Source organism: Lipotes vexillifer, unplaced genomic scaffold (assembly GCF_000442215.2).
Source record: "Lipotes vexillifer unplaced genomic scaffold, Lipotes_vexillifer_v1.1 scaffold542, whole genome shotgun sequence".
Lineage (NCBI taxonomy): Eukaryota > Metazoa > Chordata > Mammalia > Artiodactyla > Lipotidae > Lipotes > Lipotes vexillifer.
Window position 1 is genome coordinate 805,039 of NW_006773166.1, and position 17,158 is coordinate 822,196.

Here is a 17,158-nt window from a genome sequence, read left to right on the forward strand (position 1 = left end):
TATATATATATATATATATATATATATATATAAAACTGAATCACTTTGCTGTATATCAGAAACTAACACATCATTGTAAATCAACTATACTTCAATTAAAAAAATAGAAAGAAATCCATTTTATAGATGAAGAAACTGAGTTTCAGAGAAGCTGACTGACTTGTCCGAGGGCATGCAGATAGTAAGTGGCAGAACAAAACTTTAAGCCTGGAAGTCTGCCTCCAAAATCTGAGCTCCCACACAACATACCATATAAACGTGCTTGGAATTCAGAAATGAGAAAGACCACTGCTAACCAGGGTGATCGGTCAAGCAGGCAGCCATGAGATGAGTCCTGGAAGAATGGGTAAGAGTCACATGGCAGAGAGAAAGGGTGAAATCCTTGGCTGGGATATCCAGATAAAGAAGTTTTAGAAGCAAGAACTCAAAACATCTATTTAGAATAAGATGAAATAGCCACTCTGGTTAAATAGAGAGAGGAAGTATGAGGAAGAGGTGACCAAGTTGAAGCCAAACTACGGAAGGCCATGAGTGGGCGGCTGAAGAACACATGCCCTTGGTGGACACTGGATGTTACTGAAAAGCAGCACAGAAGGCAAGGTGGGGCAGAATGCAGACTACAGAGACAGGCAGAGAGAATGGAGGTGGGGAAACTCGTTATGGCACCACAACAACAGGTGAAGGCAGAGGGGGAGGAGAGAGCCGACTGTCTAGAAAGGAAAGAAATGAATGAGAAATACAACAAGGGGATTGTCAGTGGGATTTTGGGCTGATGCGATGAGGGCAGAGGGGAAGAAGGGCAATGAGAAGAAAAGATCAGAGCTCACCCTGAGGTTTCCAACTTGAGTGAACGTGTGATGACAGTAGTGTCAGCTGTTCTAAACCTACCGGATTATATATAACCATGCATTCTTCTCACACTTAACACACTGCCCCGCCTCTGTTCTAGACAGATATGGATCATCCCATGTGAGTTTTCTCATCGTTCCTTTCTCAAACCTCAAAATCATTCTGTGTTTTGTCTCCTTTCCTACTATCTCTGGGAAAGAAGCATTCTTTCTCTCCCTGAGTTTAAGAAGGTACCGGTCAAGGGAAGGATTTCATGTTAAGGACAGGCTAGACTAGCACATGTTTGTAGCCTGCAAAGGAAAAACAAATAAGAGAGGCAAGGATCAAAGGTGCAAGAGAGCGTGGGGATAATTGAAGAGCAGATGCCAGGAGGTGACAGGAGAGAAGGAGATGCTCAGCAGAGTTGAGCAGGTGAGCTTAGAAACCTGGAGGGACACCTTGTCCTCTGGAATAAAGGGAGAGAGAAAGTCAACCTAGATAGGAGACAAACAGCAAATGAAGACTCCAAGGTGGAGGTAAGCTTGACACGTTGATATTGCCTAACCTGGACCTTTTAAGACAAGCCGGATGTCTAAGCATAAACATTTTTCCTCTCACCGCCCCCTCTCCCTAAGCCACAGCCACAGTGGTCTCCTTACCATTTCTTTTTTTAAAATTGAAGTAAAGTTGATTTACAATATACTATTTTAGTTTCGGGTGTGCAGCACAGCGATTCAACATTTTTACAGATTACACTCCACTGAAAGTCATTATAAGAGAATGGCTGTAATTCTCCCTGCGCTGTACAATATATCCTTGTTGCATATCTATTTTGTACTGAGTAGTTTGTATCTTTTAAGCCCATACCCCTAACTTGCCCCTCCCCCCGCCCCACTCCCCTCTGGTAACCACTAGCTTGTTTTCTACATCAGTCTCCTTGCCATGTCTTGAACATGTCAAGCTTTCCCTTGCCTGGGGTCCTTTTTCATCCTTGCAGTTTCCTTTGATTGGAAGAGCCTCTCCCAGATCTTTGTGCAGCTGACTCTTTCTTGCATCTTAGGTCCCAGCTTAATTATCACCTCCTCAGAGAGCCCTTCCCTGACCACTCAGTCTAATAATGGAGACCCAACCTCCTTGCCACTCACTACCCCGTTATTCTCTTTTACTTCCTTCATACCACAGATCATTATTGCAAAGTATCTTAATTAGGTCTTTACACACTTGCTATTAGTCTCCTTCAACCATAACATTAATTCCATAAGCTCAGGGACCCTATATATGGTCTCATTCACCACATACTCCAACACTTAGAGCAGATCTGATAGCACAGTAGTCGCTCCACGAATATACACTGCACTCATGAGTAAGTCAATGAATGATATGCTGTTGAGAAAATGGATATAGGCAGAAATGGAAATTTAAAGCAATAGTTTTATTACTGATATTCACAAATATTTATTAATTTTTTGAAGAATGTTTTCCATATACTCATGTGCCAGGACTTATGCAACTCTAAAGGGAGCACTCAATCTGTAGAAATCCTAGTCCCTGCTCCCAAAAGCCCATACCATTAGGGAAACATATGAGCACAGATCATTAAAATACAATGTACTATAAACTATAACAGCACTTATCAAATGCAAGGCAGTTAAGAACTGAGAGCTGTGAGAGCATACAATAAAGTGCTCCTAACTTCAGCAAGGCAAAGCCAGAAGACACAATTCTACTAAAGTGCTGAGGACAGGTGTGGCGCTTTGGTGGGTGGCTGCAATCGCGGAGAGTATGGAGTAACCATGAGGTAGAGAAGGTGGGACACACATACAACTCTCCCAAGAAGTTTTCCACCGAAATAAGGAATGAACTAAGGTGCAAATTCATCAGGAAACAGAATCAAGAAAATTATTTTGAGCACGTCTCTGGTTTGAGGGAATAGAAAAGAGGTGAAGAGAAAATCTAAGGTAACCGAAAAGGGAGCGATTCCTTAAAGGGGCTAAATCTCAGAAGAGGCAAAAGAGAATAGCAGTTACACTCAGAGAAGAGGAGGACAGCTCATCCTATAGGACAGAAGAAGAGAAGGTAGCAATAACTATCTTTGAAGGTAAATCTAAAAGTGGAGGGAGAAGCGTTTTAGCAAAGCATAAGCTAAAGATTTTCTATGGTCTCCATGACGTGTAAGAGCAACCACCTGCCAATACTGGCTGCTGAGGGAGAAGTGAGGGGAAAGGGAAGGAGGGGAATTTTACTGGCTGACGATTGACGTGCAGCGCTGCTGCCCTACGCTACACCTTCACTGATTTTCAAAGTGAAAGATGTGTCCTTCTATCTCTCTTGAAATTTATGCAGAAACTAGTTGTGGCACACTGTCCACATGGGGGGACGGAACACAAGGTTACAAAAGCACATAACGCTAATGTCAGTCGTTTTGGCATTGGCAAAGCAATTTTAAAAAACATTAGCTAATTAATTAGCTCAATGATGACTTTAACCCTGTAGGTATATGTGTACAAGGACTACTTTTTCTGTCTCCTTTGAGGCATTTGAAGACACAAGAGACTTTGTCTCAGTGGGAATGCTGTGGTAGATTACATTTGCTGTAAATAAGTGACATTTTTAGAAAGCAATGAGTTCCACTGAATTTATCCTGAAGAGAAAACAAATGGCAAGGCTAAATGAGAGACTCCCAGAATCAGACTGAAAATTCACCATAAGCCCAAAAAGCTCCTCATTCTGGCTTTCTGAGGGTATTGGAGGCAAATAGCTCCGACTTCACAGAAAATACTGGGCAGGAACAAAAGTACAGATGTGCTGCCCACCTCAAGAAAAAGGTGTTCCACTGCTTGGTGTTTACACCAAGAGGAGCTACTACCCACTCAGGTCCCATAATAAAAATCATTCCTCCATTAACAGGTTGAGCAGTATCAGTGTGCCCAGAGTTGGAAATCAAGCAAAAACTGCCTTCCTCTCAGAACAGCCAATGGCAAGGTGAAAGAAATACGTAACTGTATCCAGTCTCCCAGCAGGACATATTTTGCCTGATTAAATGACCTCTCCTCTGAAGTGAAGCCTCTAAACAGTAGCGAGAGACCATTCCCTAGTGTGGGTTTAACCACAGAATTACCAACCTTTTCCTGAAAAGCTTTCTCCGTTTCTTCTTCACCAAGTCTTTCGATCGAGTTGGTAGAGATGGCAGCAGAGTCACGACGGCAACAGTATTTAGAGCTCAGCTCCAATCCTTGCTAACTGAGTGGCCCTGGGCAAGACGCCCACTATCTTTACATTCAAATTAGTAATGGTAACAGAATCCACCTCATAAGTTTGTTTTGAGAATTAAATTAGGGAACACATATGAAACACTTAGCCACAGAGACATCCTTCACATGCATCCACACTGTTAAGTGCTCAATAACTGGTAGTCTTTATTGTTGTTATTATGATTATAACTGCTGTGGTTATCATGGTTTTGGAGATGATGCCAGTGAAGGTCTGAGGAAAGAGAAATAATTATAAGTGACTAATAAGTGATGACAGTGGCTGGGAACCTCAAATCCTACTGCAAGGGCAACTCTGTGAGTCTCGGTGGGACATGTGTAGTCAACTGATTTGGAGATTAGTCAGGAAAGTCTTCAACACAATGAACCTGCTCTAATTAATAAGTCCCATTCTTTCTTTTCAGAAGGCTCATTCACTATAGGATCTTATGTGGGATTTTTTTCTCCCCAGCTTTATTGAGATATGATTGGCATATATGAGATATGACTGGCATATAACATTGTAAGTTTAAGATATATAATGTGATAATTTGATACATATATTGTCATATTGAGTGAAGTAAGTCAGACAGAGAAAGACAAATTATGATATTGCTTATATGTGGAATCTAAAAAAATGGTACAAATGAACCTATTTACGAAACAGAAATAGAGTCACAGATGTAGAAAATAAACTTATGGTTACCAAAGGGGAGAGGGGGGGAGGGATAAACTGGGAGATTGGGTTTGACAGATACACACTACTATATATAAAACAGATAACTAACGAGAGCCTACTGTACAGCACAGGGAACTCTACTCAATACTCTGTAATGACCTATATGGGAATAGAATCTGAAAAAAAAGAATGGAGTATGTATATGTATAGGATCTTATGTTTAGAAGGAAGCTAGAAAATCAAGACTGTCTACTCATTTGCGCTATAATCTCCTCTACAACCTCTGCAAGACGGTTGCCCAGACTTTGCTTGGATGCCCTGAGTGACAGAGAATACATTATTTTAAAGGCAACTTTGGACAGCTCTCATTGAAATGTTTTCCTTGTATTTAATACCCAGCTTCCACTCAATTGCCCCAGTTCTTCTTCCTGAGGATATATGAACCATGTCCAAATCCACTTCATAAGACAGTCCTTCACATATGAAGACAACTCTCAACCCATGAGCTCAGGCATCTTTCCCTCAGGTTAAACCTTCCTGGATCCATCAGTCAACTCTTTTTATGTCAGACTCTTGAGCACACTTCTATCTGTTTCATAGCTCAGCTCTAAACATGTTCTGTCAACTAGTCAGCTAACCTTTTAAGTGCTTATCATTCAGAACTGAAGAGAAATATTCCCAGTAACCAGATTATCACACAGTGGTGGTGATGATGATGTTGATAAACACAATTTACCAAGCATTTTCTATATGCCAGGCATTGTTCTAAGGGTTTTAAAATTATTATCTCAGTTAATACTCACAACAACCCTATCAAGTAGGTGTAATTATTCCACCCATTTAATAAATAAGCAAAGTGAGGTACAGAGAGGGTTAAGTAACTTGCCCAGCATTCCACAGACAGTGGGAATAGAGGTGGGTTTTGCAGCCAAGAACTCTAGCTCCAGAGCGTACTATTTTCGCCAATAAATTACACTATAGAACTGTCACCTCCTTTGTTTTCATACCTTTATTAATTCAGTCTCAGAACATTAAGGCACATAATTTCTATCATTCTCAGCTCCCTGCCATTCACAAAGTTGATGAGCATGCTCTCCTACCTTCCCTCAAGCCCCTAATAAATGGCGAGTAAGACAAAGCATTGGACATTCACCAGAAACTTCCATGTAAGTCAAAATGGACCCATTTACCAGGACCCAGTGGTATATTTGAATGGACACTCCTTTACTGAATAGCTCTTACATCCAATCCCTTTTTCCCCATCTTGTGGATGAGGATATCACAAAGGGTACTGCCAAATACCTTGCTGATATTTAGCTATGCTAGGCCCACGGTACTTTTCTGAGCTTTAAGTATAGTAACAATACTGAATAATATGTGAGTTTAGTTGCTTATATGGCTTGCTTTTAGTGAATGACTATGGTTCTCTTTTTTCTTCGGTGGGCTCATATCTTCTGTTAATAATGCAATCCAAAATCTTTCCCAGATGTCAATGAAGTTCGTAAGCCCATAACTTGCACTATCTACACTTTTTCCATCTTTAGTCATTACAAACCTCCCCCATTCTCTACAATTTCTCAAAAACCAACTGGATTTCAAAAATCTTATTTTCAAATTCTCTCTGTATCATTCATCTAAGTCAAGAAATTTGAATTAATGCAGACCAATTAGGTGCTTTCTAACAGGCTCTGATATTAAAGTTCCTAACTTTGTCTATCTTTTCCTGGCCAAAGACCTATTTTCTTGTCAGAGAAGACAGGGGTAAAACAGGAGTGAGGAATTCTTTCACATCACTTAGGGCTCTGTTGCAAGTGACAGGAAATCTAGCTCATGCTGGCTTAGACAGAAGAAGGAATGTAGTCAATCATGGCTGGAAAGCCAGAGGTAGTCTAGGTGGAAGAATGTTCGATCCCGGGCCTTAAAATGTCACCAGAACCTAGTTTCTCCCCATATTTTAGCTCCGCTTTTCTCCATTCTAGCTTCATTTTCAGTCCCATTGTGGAGGCAAGATGGTGGCCAGAAAGTCAGTTTTATACCATCCCAAGTTGTAGCTCAAAGGAAGGTGAAGTACCCCCCTACAAGATATAAACAGAGTCCTGAGACTGAATGTCACTGATCCAAACTGTGACATTAGGTGTGGGTTAGGTGCCCAGCTATGAACAAAATAACCACAGCCAGGGTAATGGAAGTTCCTGATGGACTTAGAGCTCACATGCTCATCAGGTGAGCCAGGAATGGAGTCAATGCCACTAAATCACTGGACTGAGCATGAAGGAAAATAAAAATCAGGAAACATTTATTGAAATAAGGGAAAATGAATACCAGATCTCTTAAAAAAAATGTCTACCGTATCTTACTTCTCCATCAATAGCCCATCAATTATAAGTAGCAAACCATTCTTTAATATCTTCTTCAGGCATTAACTGAAGAACGTCTTTCTGTTTGCCACAGCCCTGCAATACTAAATATCCTGCGGCTTCAGCCCCCCTTGATACACTTCCTCAGGTACACACCACTTTCTTACAGCCACCCTGGGCTAAGTGCTCACACCTTGCCTCCTCTGTGAAATAAACCTCATATTCATCATACATCCCCAGTAGCTCAGGGCTTTGTCTCCTCTTTCTCTGTGGCATCAAATACCATTCTCTCCCCTGCCCATTTCAGCTCCTGGTAATCCAGAAGGTAATCTCTTTTCAAGAAGATCCAACTTATCCTCTTCAAAAATTTTCATTCTTAAACTGACTCACATGACATTGCCAATATTTGACTTTTGTTTCTTACCCAGAAAAATGGCAATTTCTATGGTCAACCCAACAGGCCTCCCCTGAGACACAGTTTCTCCTCTTGCTTGTCTTCTTCTGCTACATTCTTCCAATTTCCCAGATTCTGATTCATGTTTCTACTTTCTTCTACCTTGTTGGAATCTTGTCCTTCTTGGTCTCCTTTTTTGCATTGGCCCTTCCATTCTGCCAAGGCATTCTTCCCTCCAAGCTCACACTGTGCGTACCTTCCTAAGGATGGGGAAATAAATTCTGCTTTGCTATCCAACTTGTTTTTCTACGTTAGAAGTATTCCACAGTAGTGTGTGTTTGGTTTGACAAGACAACGATCCTCATTTTACAGATCAAGACATGGGTGTTCAAAGAGGTTGTATGGTTTTCTAATTAGTACCAGAAATGCATTCGGTAGCCAGGTTCTAATTCAGTTGCTCTTTTTTAAGATACATTGGATTCTCCTAACTTCTGCAGTTTTTTAATTGCAGAAACAGCAAATAGCAGTAAGTGCTTCCTTAAACATACCTGATCAATTTGGTTTCATTTATTAACATAAATAGTAACATTGGCATTTGCACAGTGCTTTACAGTTTATAAAGAACCTCCATCTTTTTTTAATCCCATTTGTTCCCAACATGAAAATGCCTGAAGTAAGTATTATTATCTGACGAAAAAACTGAGGCTAAGAGCATTCAAGTGGCTTGCTAAGAGCCTTGCAGCTGGTAATGAATAAGTCTACGCAAGACTCAAACCCTGGACTTGTGCTTCCAAAATCAACCCTCCTCTCATCTTCCATGTTGACCCTAAAACCCTCACTGGATCTTGCTCATCATGGGGCTACACAGTATTCTCAAAGCTAGGAAAGAGGAAATTTTTAGGCCCAATGCCATGACCTAAATTTGCCTAGTTATGGACAGAGTGATTTATCCCCACCTGAGAAATCAGGAAGGACACCAAAACAAGAGCCTGAGAAGCACAGAGGCAGGAAAAATGAGAACAGGGGTAAAAAAAAGTATAGCGAGTGAAAAAGAGGACAATACAAAAGAAAAACCAGAAGAGAAATTGTGATCGCATAACAGACAGCAGAAAAGACAGTGAGACAGGACAAAATAAGCATATACTTTTTTAAAAGAAAAACAACAACAAACACATTATCCTAAAGCCCACAGGTGCCAGCAATTCAAATAAACGTATAGCAATTAACAGAATTAACACAGCCTTAAACAGCTTGGCTCACCAGATGTGGACTCCTATCAGGGTTCTATAAAATGTAAAGTTATTACAGATTAAACCATTAATCATCTGTTCAGAGACTATCTCTGGCTGCAAAATCCCATTCAGTTTTAAATGGCTAATACTCACAAAGGGATGTGGATTGTAATGTGCACAATGATGTTTTCTACCCGATCCTTTTTCCTTTAAATATGTGTTCCACTCTCCCCGTTCTCCTGCTTTCCTTCCTCCTCACTAGAGATGCCATGAGAAAAGAAAGGTGGGATAGACCAAGTCGGTCTCAGAGTTCTCAGCAGCAGGTGAGCTTCTCCGTGGGCAATGGAGAGCCAAATGGAGAACCAACATGCCAGCGGAGAAGTAACAGATTGAGGGGAAAGGAAGATGGGTGTAGAAAGAACCAAGTCAAACAACACAGAAGACGCCAACACGTAGGAGGATATTGTGATGGGCTTTAGTCAGCTCCCTGGTCCTCATAATAGAGACACTATTCATGCAACTCAGCCTTGATTTGGCTTTCCTCTACTGCACTGTGCTTCATCCAACAATACCTCAGTAATGTCCAGGACAGAGGAAAGGAGAAACAAATGTCCTGACAAGGAGGGTCATTGGAAACTGAAATGGGAGTTAGAAGGAAGCACTCTTCTACAGAAACCTGAAGACTGAGAGAGGCACACTCTCCTGGCCCAGTGCTAAAGCCAGTGGACCAGACTTCCCAACTCTGCCTCATCTCCCTAGGACGAAAAGATGAATCAAGTAGAAGGAGTAGATGGACTAACTTCAGTTCTCAAGGAATTTAAAACCTGGCGGACAAGCTGTCAATCTACGTCATTCTACTGCTTCAGTTCAGATCCTTCGATGGCTCTCCATTACCTAAAGTCCAAGGGTAGAGTGTGATATAAAGCTCTCTATGACCTGGCCCCTACCTAACTTTTCAGATACATTTTCAGAACCCCCGATCTTATGTTTTGTGCCCTGACATTGGCATATACTGTTTGTAAGCTCCTCACCCAGACACCACGACGTGCCCTGTCTCTGGGCCCCTGCTCATGCTGCCCCATCACCCCGGAGCACCACTTCTTCCCTGTTCATTTCTACCTGTCTTCAAGCCTCCCCTGGGCATCATCTCCTCCACAGCATCTTCCTGAACCCCATGATATACTAAGTCCTTCTCCTCAGCAGCCCCACCGCACCTGTGAATGCCTCTTTTTTTGTGCATTAACTGCTTTTCCTTGAAATTATATTTGTGTGTCTCCCACTAACTGTGAGGTCCTCTGAGGCAAGAACTGTGTCTGATTCATCTCTGTGTCTTAGCACAGTCCTTGGCATACTGTATTTTTTCAGCATATACCTGTGGATCTAAATTCTGCCAGATTTTAGAGCTCCATGAGGTTAGCTCAGTAATGAATTAATTTATTTATTTGTTCCAGACATGCTTATTGAGTGTTTTATTTTATGCCAGGAACTCTTCTAGGTGCTGGGGAAACACCTGTGAACAGATGAGGCCTTTGTCCTCAGGGAGCTTACATTTTCGTAGAAGGGAGATTGACAGTTGTCAAATAAACCAGTGTCCAAAGGAAACAGACTAGGTAATGACTGAGGGTGGGTAGGATGGGTTATTCCAATTTCAGTGAAGATGAGAGAATTTTAGTAAGGCAAACCTCAGAATAAAGTTGTGTTTTTCCCCCAGATAGTGATTTGGTAATATGGGAAATACAAACATACGCATGTGCTAATGTATATTCACTTACTCTTAAAGTTATTTCATAAATAAATTTGTTTTATAAGAATGATTACATAATCCTTAATCATCATTACTGTAGAAAAACATCATTGTATATTTATGTATGATTTCACTTTTACGTATATTATTTTATTTGTTCTTAAGAACACAACAGAGGTCTTATTATCTCCATGTTATAGGTTAGGAAACTGAGGCTCAAATAAGATCAGTGGCTTATTCCAGGCCATATAGCCAGTAAAGTAATAAAGCTGGTATTCCCAATCAGGTTTTCTGATTTTAAACCCAGTATTCTTTTCATTTATACTACGATGCCTCCTCAAAGCCTTTTCAATCCCCTTCTTCTCAGAGTGGGTTCCAACCCATTTCTTTTAGTCTTGCTGGGCCTTTTTATGTAATACTTCACTCATTTCAGATAGCTGGGAGGTTCCTAAAAGGTTCAACTATTGCCATGTCAGGATGTTCTTTAATGATCCCAAGAAAGTCACATTGTCAATAGTGCCTAAGAGCATTTACCTAAAAGCTATTTCTTAAACTTACGAACATGTGATTTCATTTGGCAAATATTTATTGAGCGCCCACTAGGTGCTAAGAACAGTTCTAAGAGCTGGGGACACAACAAGAAAAAAAATATGACAGACATGTTAGAACACAAAACCACGAAGAGGAACAAGGCGGGAATTTTTGTGATGCTTGAGTGGACACAAATATTGAATTGATAACTAGGGCATGCAGAGTACTTCAATAATTGGATGATAACATGGACCCTCTCTGTCGTGCTTCTACTCTGGTATCAAGTTAGGAGCTGTGTGCACAGGTGAAATCCACAATCACTTTGACTGGAGTGGAGCCAGCAATATCACAAAAACAAACAACCCAATCCAAAAATGAGAAGACATAAATAGACATTTCTCCAAAGAAGACGTACAGATGGTCAAAAACTACATGAAAAGATGCTCAACATCACTAATCATTAGAGAAATGAAAATCAAAACCACAATGAGGTATCACATCACACCAGTCAGAACAGCCATCATCAAAATATCTACAAACAATAAATGTTGGAGAGGGTATGGAGAAAAGGGAACCCTCTTGCACTGTTGGTGGGAATGTAAATTGATACAGCCACTATGGAGAACAGTATGGATGTTCCTTAAAAAACTAAAAATAGAACAATCATATGACCCAGCAATCCCACTACTGGGCATATACCCTGAGAAAACCTTATAATTCAAAAAGAGTCATGTACCACAATGTTCACTGCAGCTCTATTTACAATAGCCAGGACATGGAAGCAACCTAAGTGTCCATCGACAGATGACTGGAGAAAGAAGATGTGGCACATATATACAATGGAATATTACTCAGCCGTAAAAAGGAATGAAATTGAGTTATTTGTAGTGAGGTGGATGGATCTAGAATCTGTCATACAGAGTGAAGTAAGTCAGAAAGAGAAAAACAAATATCGTATGCTAATACATATATGGAATCTAAAAAAAAAAAAAAAATGGTTCTGAAGAACCTAGGGGCAGGACAGGAATAAAGACGCAGGCGTAGAGAATGGACTTGAGGACATGAGGGGGGGAAGGGGAAGCTGGTACGAAGTGAGAGAGTTGCATGGACATATATACACCATCAAATGTAAAATAGATAGCTAGTGGGAAGCAGTCGCATAGCACAGGGAGATCAGCTCGGTGCTCTGTGACCGCCTAGAGGGGTGGGTTAAGGAGGGTGGGAGGGAGACTCTTGTGGGAGGGGATATGGGGATATATGTATACATATAGCTGATTCACACTTTGTTGTACAGCAGAAACTAACACAATACTGTAAAGCATTTATACTCCAATAAAGATGTGATAGATAGACAGATAGATAGATAGAAGAGCAGAGCCAGAACTTAACTTTCAGGTGTGAAGTAACCGTAGTTCCAAAGATAAAAACTATTTTGTGCCACACACAAAGTATCAACGATCTGGAAGAGAAACCCCATAAGGTCTTCACCGTGTCCCCATTTTGAAAAAAATGAAACATAAAAGCACCCAGCTCAGCTTAAGGCCGCTTAGAGCCACAAATGGCCAGAGGTGCCAGAAAAAGCAAGAAGGAGCTAGGGAAGGGAAGAAGTTGTAAAATAACTGCTGACTGTTCTAAGGGGAAACAGTTAACGTGGGTAAGTGGGATTTATCAAGGAGGGAAGTCCCAACATAGCTGGAAGCTTTTACTGTTTACAAAATTGTGAAAGAGAAATGCCAGGAACAAGAGAAGAATTTCCTAGACTTTCCCACAGAAAAGTGAATTATAATTAAATGGAAAGAAAGAGTATGCCAGGATTTCATTAAACTCAAAGCTATCTGTTTAAAGCACTCAGACAAATGAGAAGGCCTCCCAACTCCCTTAGAAAGACCATACTATATACGTAAAGGAGAGATGGTGCAAAAGTTTATATTAAGTTCTTGTTTCGCCTACCACTTCCTTCATTGTTTTGGACTTTCTTCCTTCTAACTTGATCTGGATTTAAATTCTGCTTAGCTGCTAGCTAAGATGTGTGCATATTTTTATTACTATTACTGTTATTTCTGTCACTGACACTGGTTTTCAGAACTGCCTTTAATTTTTAAGCTATTAAGTGCCACTTTTCACAGACTTTTGAAGCTGTCTGCTCTCCATCTGGACAGTGTAGTATGTGAGTACGTGTGTGTGGGTGTGCGTGTGTGTGCAGATTTTATTTACTTTAGGTTCTGCATGGATAAAATCATCAGAGATACTTCATGTTTTTATGAGACTTGTTTCAAAATATTCAGGGGCATCCTTCCTGATTGACAGATCTGCGGTTGGGAAATTGCTCCTTTGTCTCAAAATACATAATGGAGAGATAGTTCAACATAATTGTGTGCAGGGGAAAATTAGTCCTAGAGGCCACCCCTAGACCCAGTCCAGGAGAAACTCCAGGCTCAGGGCTGCTTCACGACAAAAATGGACGAGCTCTCCACAGCAATCAATGCCTAATTCATTCCTGAGCTACAAACGTGGAACAAGAATGCTCCTATCTGGGCTTCCCTGGTGGCGCAGTGGTTGAGAGTCCGCCTGCCGATGCAGGGGACACGGGTTCGTGCCCCGGTCCAGGAAGATCCCACATGCCACGGAGCGGCTGGGCCCGTGAGCCATGGCCGCTGAGCCTGCGCGTCCGGAGCCTGTGCTCCGCAATGGGAGAGGCCACAACAGTGAGAGGCCCGTGTACCGCATGAGAGTGCAATTCCAATGGAGTGTGATTTAACGGTGTTTAAGAATCTTTCAGGGTTCATCAGACAGAGTAGTTTATACCGTTATTCTATCCAAATAGGAGTAAATCCCAGGGAAGAAGTGTGCTATGTCTGCGGCAATTCCGTCAGGAATGACCTGTGGCGACCCTGTAGCCAGCAGAAGCCTAGGTAATGTCCAGCAGAGAGAGGAAAACTCTCTAAGACTTTTCTCCTGTCATTTTTCCTTCAGAACAAGAACAATACAAAGCTGTAATTGGATTTTTCCCTCCTTTGTCATGTCTCTCCTTCCTCCCCCTTTCTCTCAATGCACATACGGTTTATTGCAGCAAAGGCCCAGCTCAAATACCAATTCTTCTCCAATGCTGACTCCCACCTAAAATGTATCTGTTTCCTCTGCTCAATTAGATCACTTCATCTGTGATCTGAACACAGGGTGCCCTGAGCTATAATTGTTCCCTTACAGCTCTCAACTCTCTTTCCAGATTACAAAGTCTTCAAACAGGGAGACCGTGGTTTACAAAGAGCCATTAAGGTTAGTTACAGCACAGAAAAGGTACCCAATGATTATTTGATAAATGTCTCCATTCAATAAATAATTATTATGCACCTGCTCTATGCCAGGTATAACAGACGCAAGTCCTGTCTAGACACAGCTCACAGCCGAGTGGCGTGAGTGAATGCACGTGCGATGCCATCTCATATGTAACTGATGTGCAACAAATTTCAAATAACCATAATAAGAATAAAACATGTGCCCTGAGAGGAGGCTCATAACATGTCACAATGGATCTTTATCTACAAGAAAGAACACTGTTAGCTTCTCAAGGAATTTCCACAGGGAAATGGTATAGCTATCTTAGGCAATCAAGCTTAGTTTAGATTAAACAAAAAAGTGCAGTGCACTGCTCTGATGACACTGTGTGCTGAAAGAACTCCAGCAAATCAAGTCTGATTCTTTTTGCCTCAACAATTGACCTTAGAGATTGAACTTACACTTGACTGAAGCTCCTTTGCTCTCAGACAGAGGTCTCAACACATTAGCTACAATAGTAATAAATGAGTAATGGTAAAGCCCCATTATTATGGTAAAGCAGCTTTCTCACAGCTGCTAGCTCTCAGGGAGGAAAAAAAAAAGGAAAAACGAGTCTTCTGGTCCTTAATATTATATTCTGAGAATTTTCCTTCATCTCGAATAATGAGACTCTTGGGAACACCAAGCTTAGCAAAGGTAAAATAATACATACGTTATGTTTTAGACAAGACACACAACCACAAATTGAGCCACTTTTAGCTGAGGCTTCCCTACTTGTCAAGTCAAAAATACAAAATCAGACTTCACACAGGTCTAGTTCCTTGTGATTTCAACGTCCTTTCATCTGAGTTACTTCATTTAATTTATAAAGCACAGCTACCTGTGGGATCAGGTTCCTCATTAGTTAGATGAGGAAACAGAACCACAGGGTACTTAAGTGGCGCAAGGTCCTGCAACCAGCTTAAACTGGGATCAAAACCTAGGGCCTCTACTTTTAAGTCCAGAGTCTTTTCTGCTACAACCTATGGCCTCATAGAATAGATTAGAGGACAGATCCAGTCACTGAACTGAAAATTTCATTTGTTCTTAGACAGTCAGTGCATTAAATGGAATTAAATTACCTCTTTGAGGCAGCCCATGAAGTTGTTGCTGACGGGTGAGCCTGGCAGGTCAGCTGTACTTGGGCTTCCTCCCACATAGAAGAAGTCATCTGAGCCCAGCATGGTGTAGTCCTCTTGAGTGTAGCCCGTCGTGGTAAGGATGCCATCCACAGAGATTGTCACCTGGTGGAGGGACATAGGGACAAAAAAAAAAATCCCAACAATGACCTTACAGTCCTATCAAAATCCAGGGGCTTCCCCTACCTGTGGCATCACTTTCATTAAGATTTGGGTGAGGTATTCTTTCTAATTTGGATTGATTTTGGTATGTGCAGCCAAGTTCCATTTTCTGGTCTGCCTCCCTGTGGCCCAAGCCTCCAGTGTCTCCCTGCAGACTCCTGGGAGAGTTTTTCCGGAACTGCCAAGCTGAGCAACTCGCTCTACCCATTGCCCTCTTCACTTGGTCAGGCTAGAAAATGGAACTATCCTCAGACGTCTCAGTTCATTGGTAAAATGAGCATTTACTTTTGAAAGATTGTAATTTATAGTGGTCATGAGAAACAGCAATGGAGATGTTTGACAATGGGGTTTGTTAGGGGGTTGGTCTTTGGTTGTTGATGTTTTTTTTCTTTTTCTTTTCTTTTTCTTTTTTTATTTGTTTCTTTTTGGGCTCACACCACGCTGACAAACATGCATTCAGGGAGGGAAGGAAAAGGGTCTTGATTTTGATGAGTCACGGGTGATACATGCCACGGACTACCCAGGACACCAACCCCTGTCCTCCCTTGTGTGCCATCACCACCAGCCAGAGAAGAAATGATCCAAACCAAAAAAGGCAACGCTAACAAAAAGAATGATGAGGCATAATAGCCAAAATAATAACAATGCCCACAGGAAATAAATAGCACCCATACACCCAACATCCATGAAAGGAGCAGAGGGCACAGAGAAGAGATGGGGCCTGGAAGCGTGCACGCACCGTACACTGACACACCCATGCGAAAATCATCCGGAGCCAAGAGAGAAGGCAGAAGAATAAAAGGGAGGGAAGTGGGACAAAGGGTGAAGAGCACTAAGGAAGAGAATCAAAATCCACTTCACACTTACATGCACTAAACCAACTGAAAAACAAGATGGGAGTGAAAAGAAGAAAACTCACTCAAAACTAAAGGGTAGTCTTTCCCCTGCCTGCCACCTCCCTTACTAACAAAAAAGAAAAGAAAAAGTCCAAACCCAACCCCAAAATATATGAAGGGTGAGAGGAGCATGAAGAAGCGTGGAGACAAAAAAGAGAGAGAGGAGAGCGTGGAGTGGGGTTGGCGACTGGTAGGTTGTTAGTACTGAGGAGGAAAACGAGGATTCTGATACCCATGGGGAAATTCACGAGACAGGAACATGCCATGCAGAGTTTGTACGGAGAACACAAATTGGCACAGCTCCCTTTGGCCAAGGTGGGAAGTAAGGTGAAAGGAGGGAAAGGAAGAACACAGGAAGTCGAGTACTTTCCTCCCCAGATCACCTGTGGCAGCCATGGCCACACAAAAGGGAAAGAAAAAAAGGGATTCGGGAGTGGGGAAGGGGGGAAAGAAAGGAGGACGAGTGAGGGGTAGGAAGACACAGAGAGAAGAAAGTCCTCAATAGAAATCTCTGTTGTCCCTAGTCGGTAACTTGGAACTTGCAAAATAAGAAAACAAAACAAAACAAATTTAGCTCAACAAAGAACATTTCTTTAAAAAAAAAACTTTTTTTTAGGAAAAAAAAATTACAAA

The 17,158-nt window shown here is 41.5% G+C and overlaps 1 protein-coding gene across 1 annotated transcript in view; it reads right to left on the reverse strand.

The window, feature by feature from the left end:
• The window catches only part of NRXN3 (neurexin 3), a 782,346-nt gene that overhangs the window by 340,731 nt on the left and 424,457 nt on the right, over nt 1-17,158 (reverse strand). The window contains exon 6 of the mRNA XM_007448147.1: nt 15,411-15,572. Coding sequence (XP_007448209.1) covers nt 15,411-15,572 — 162 coding nt within the window. The remainder of the gene's footprint in view (nt 1-15,410; nt 15,573-17,158) is intronic.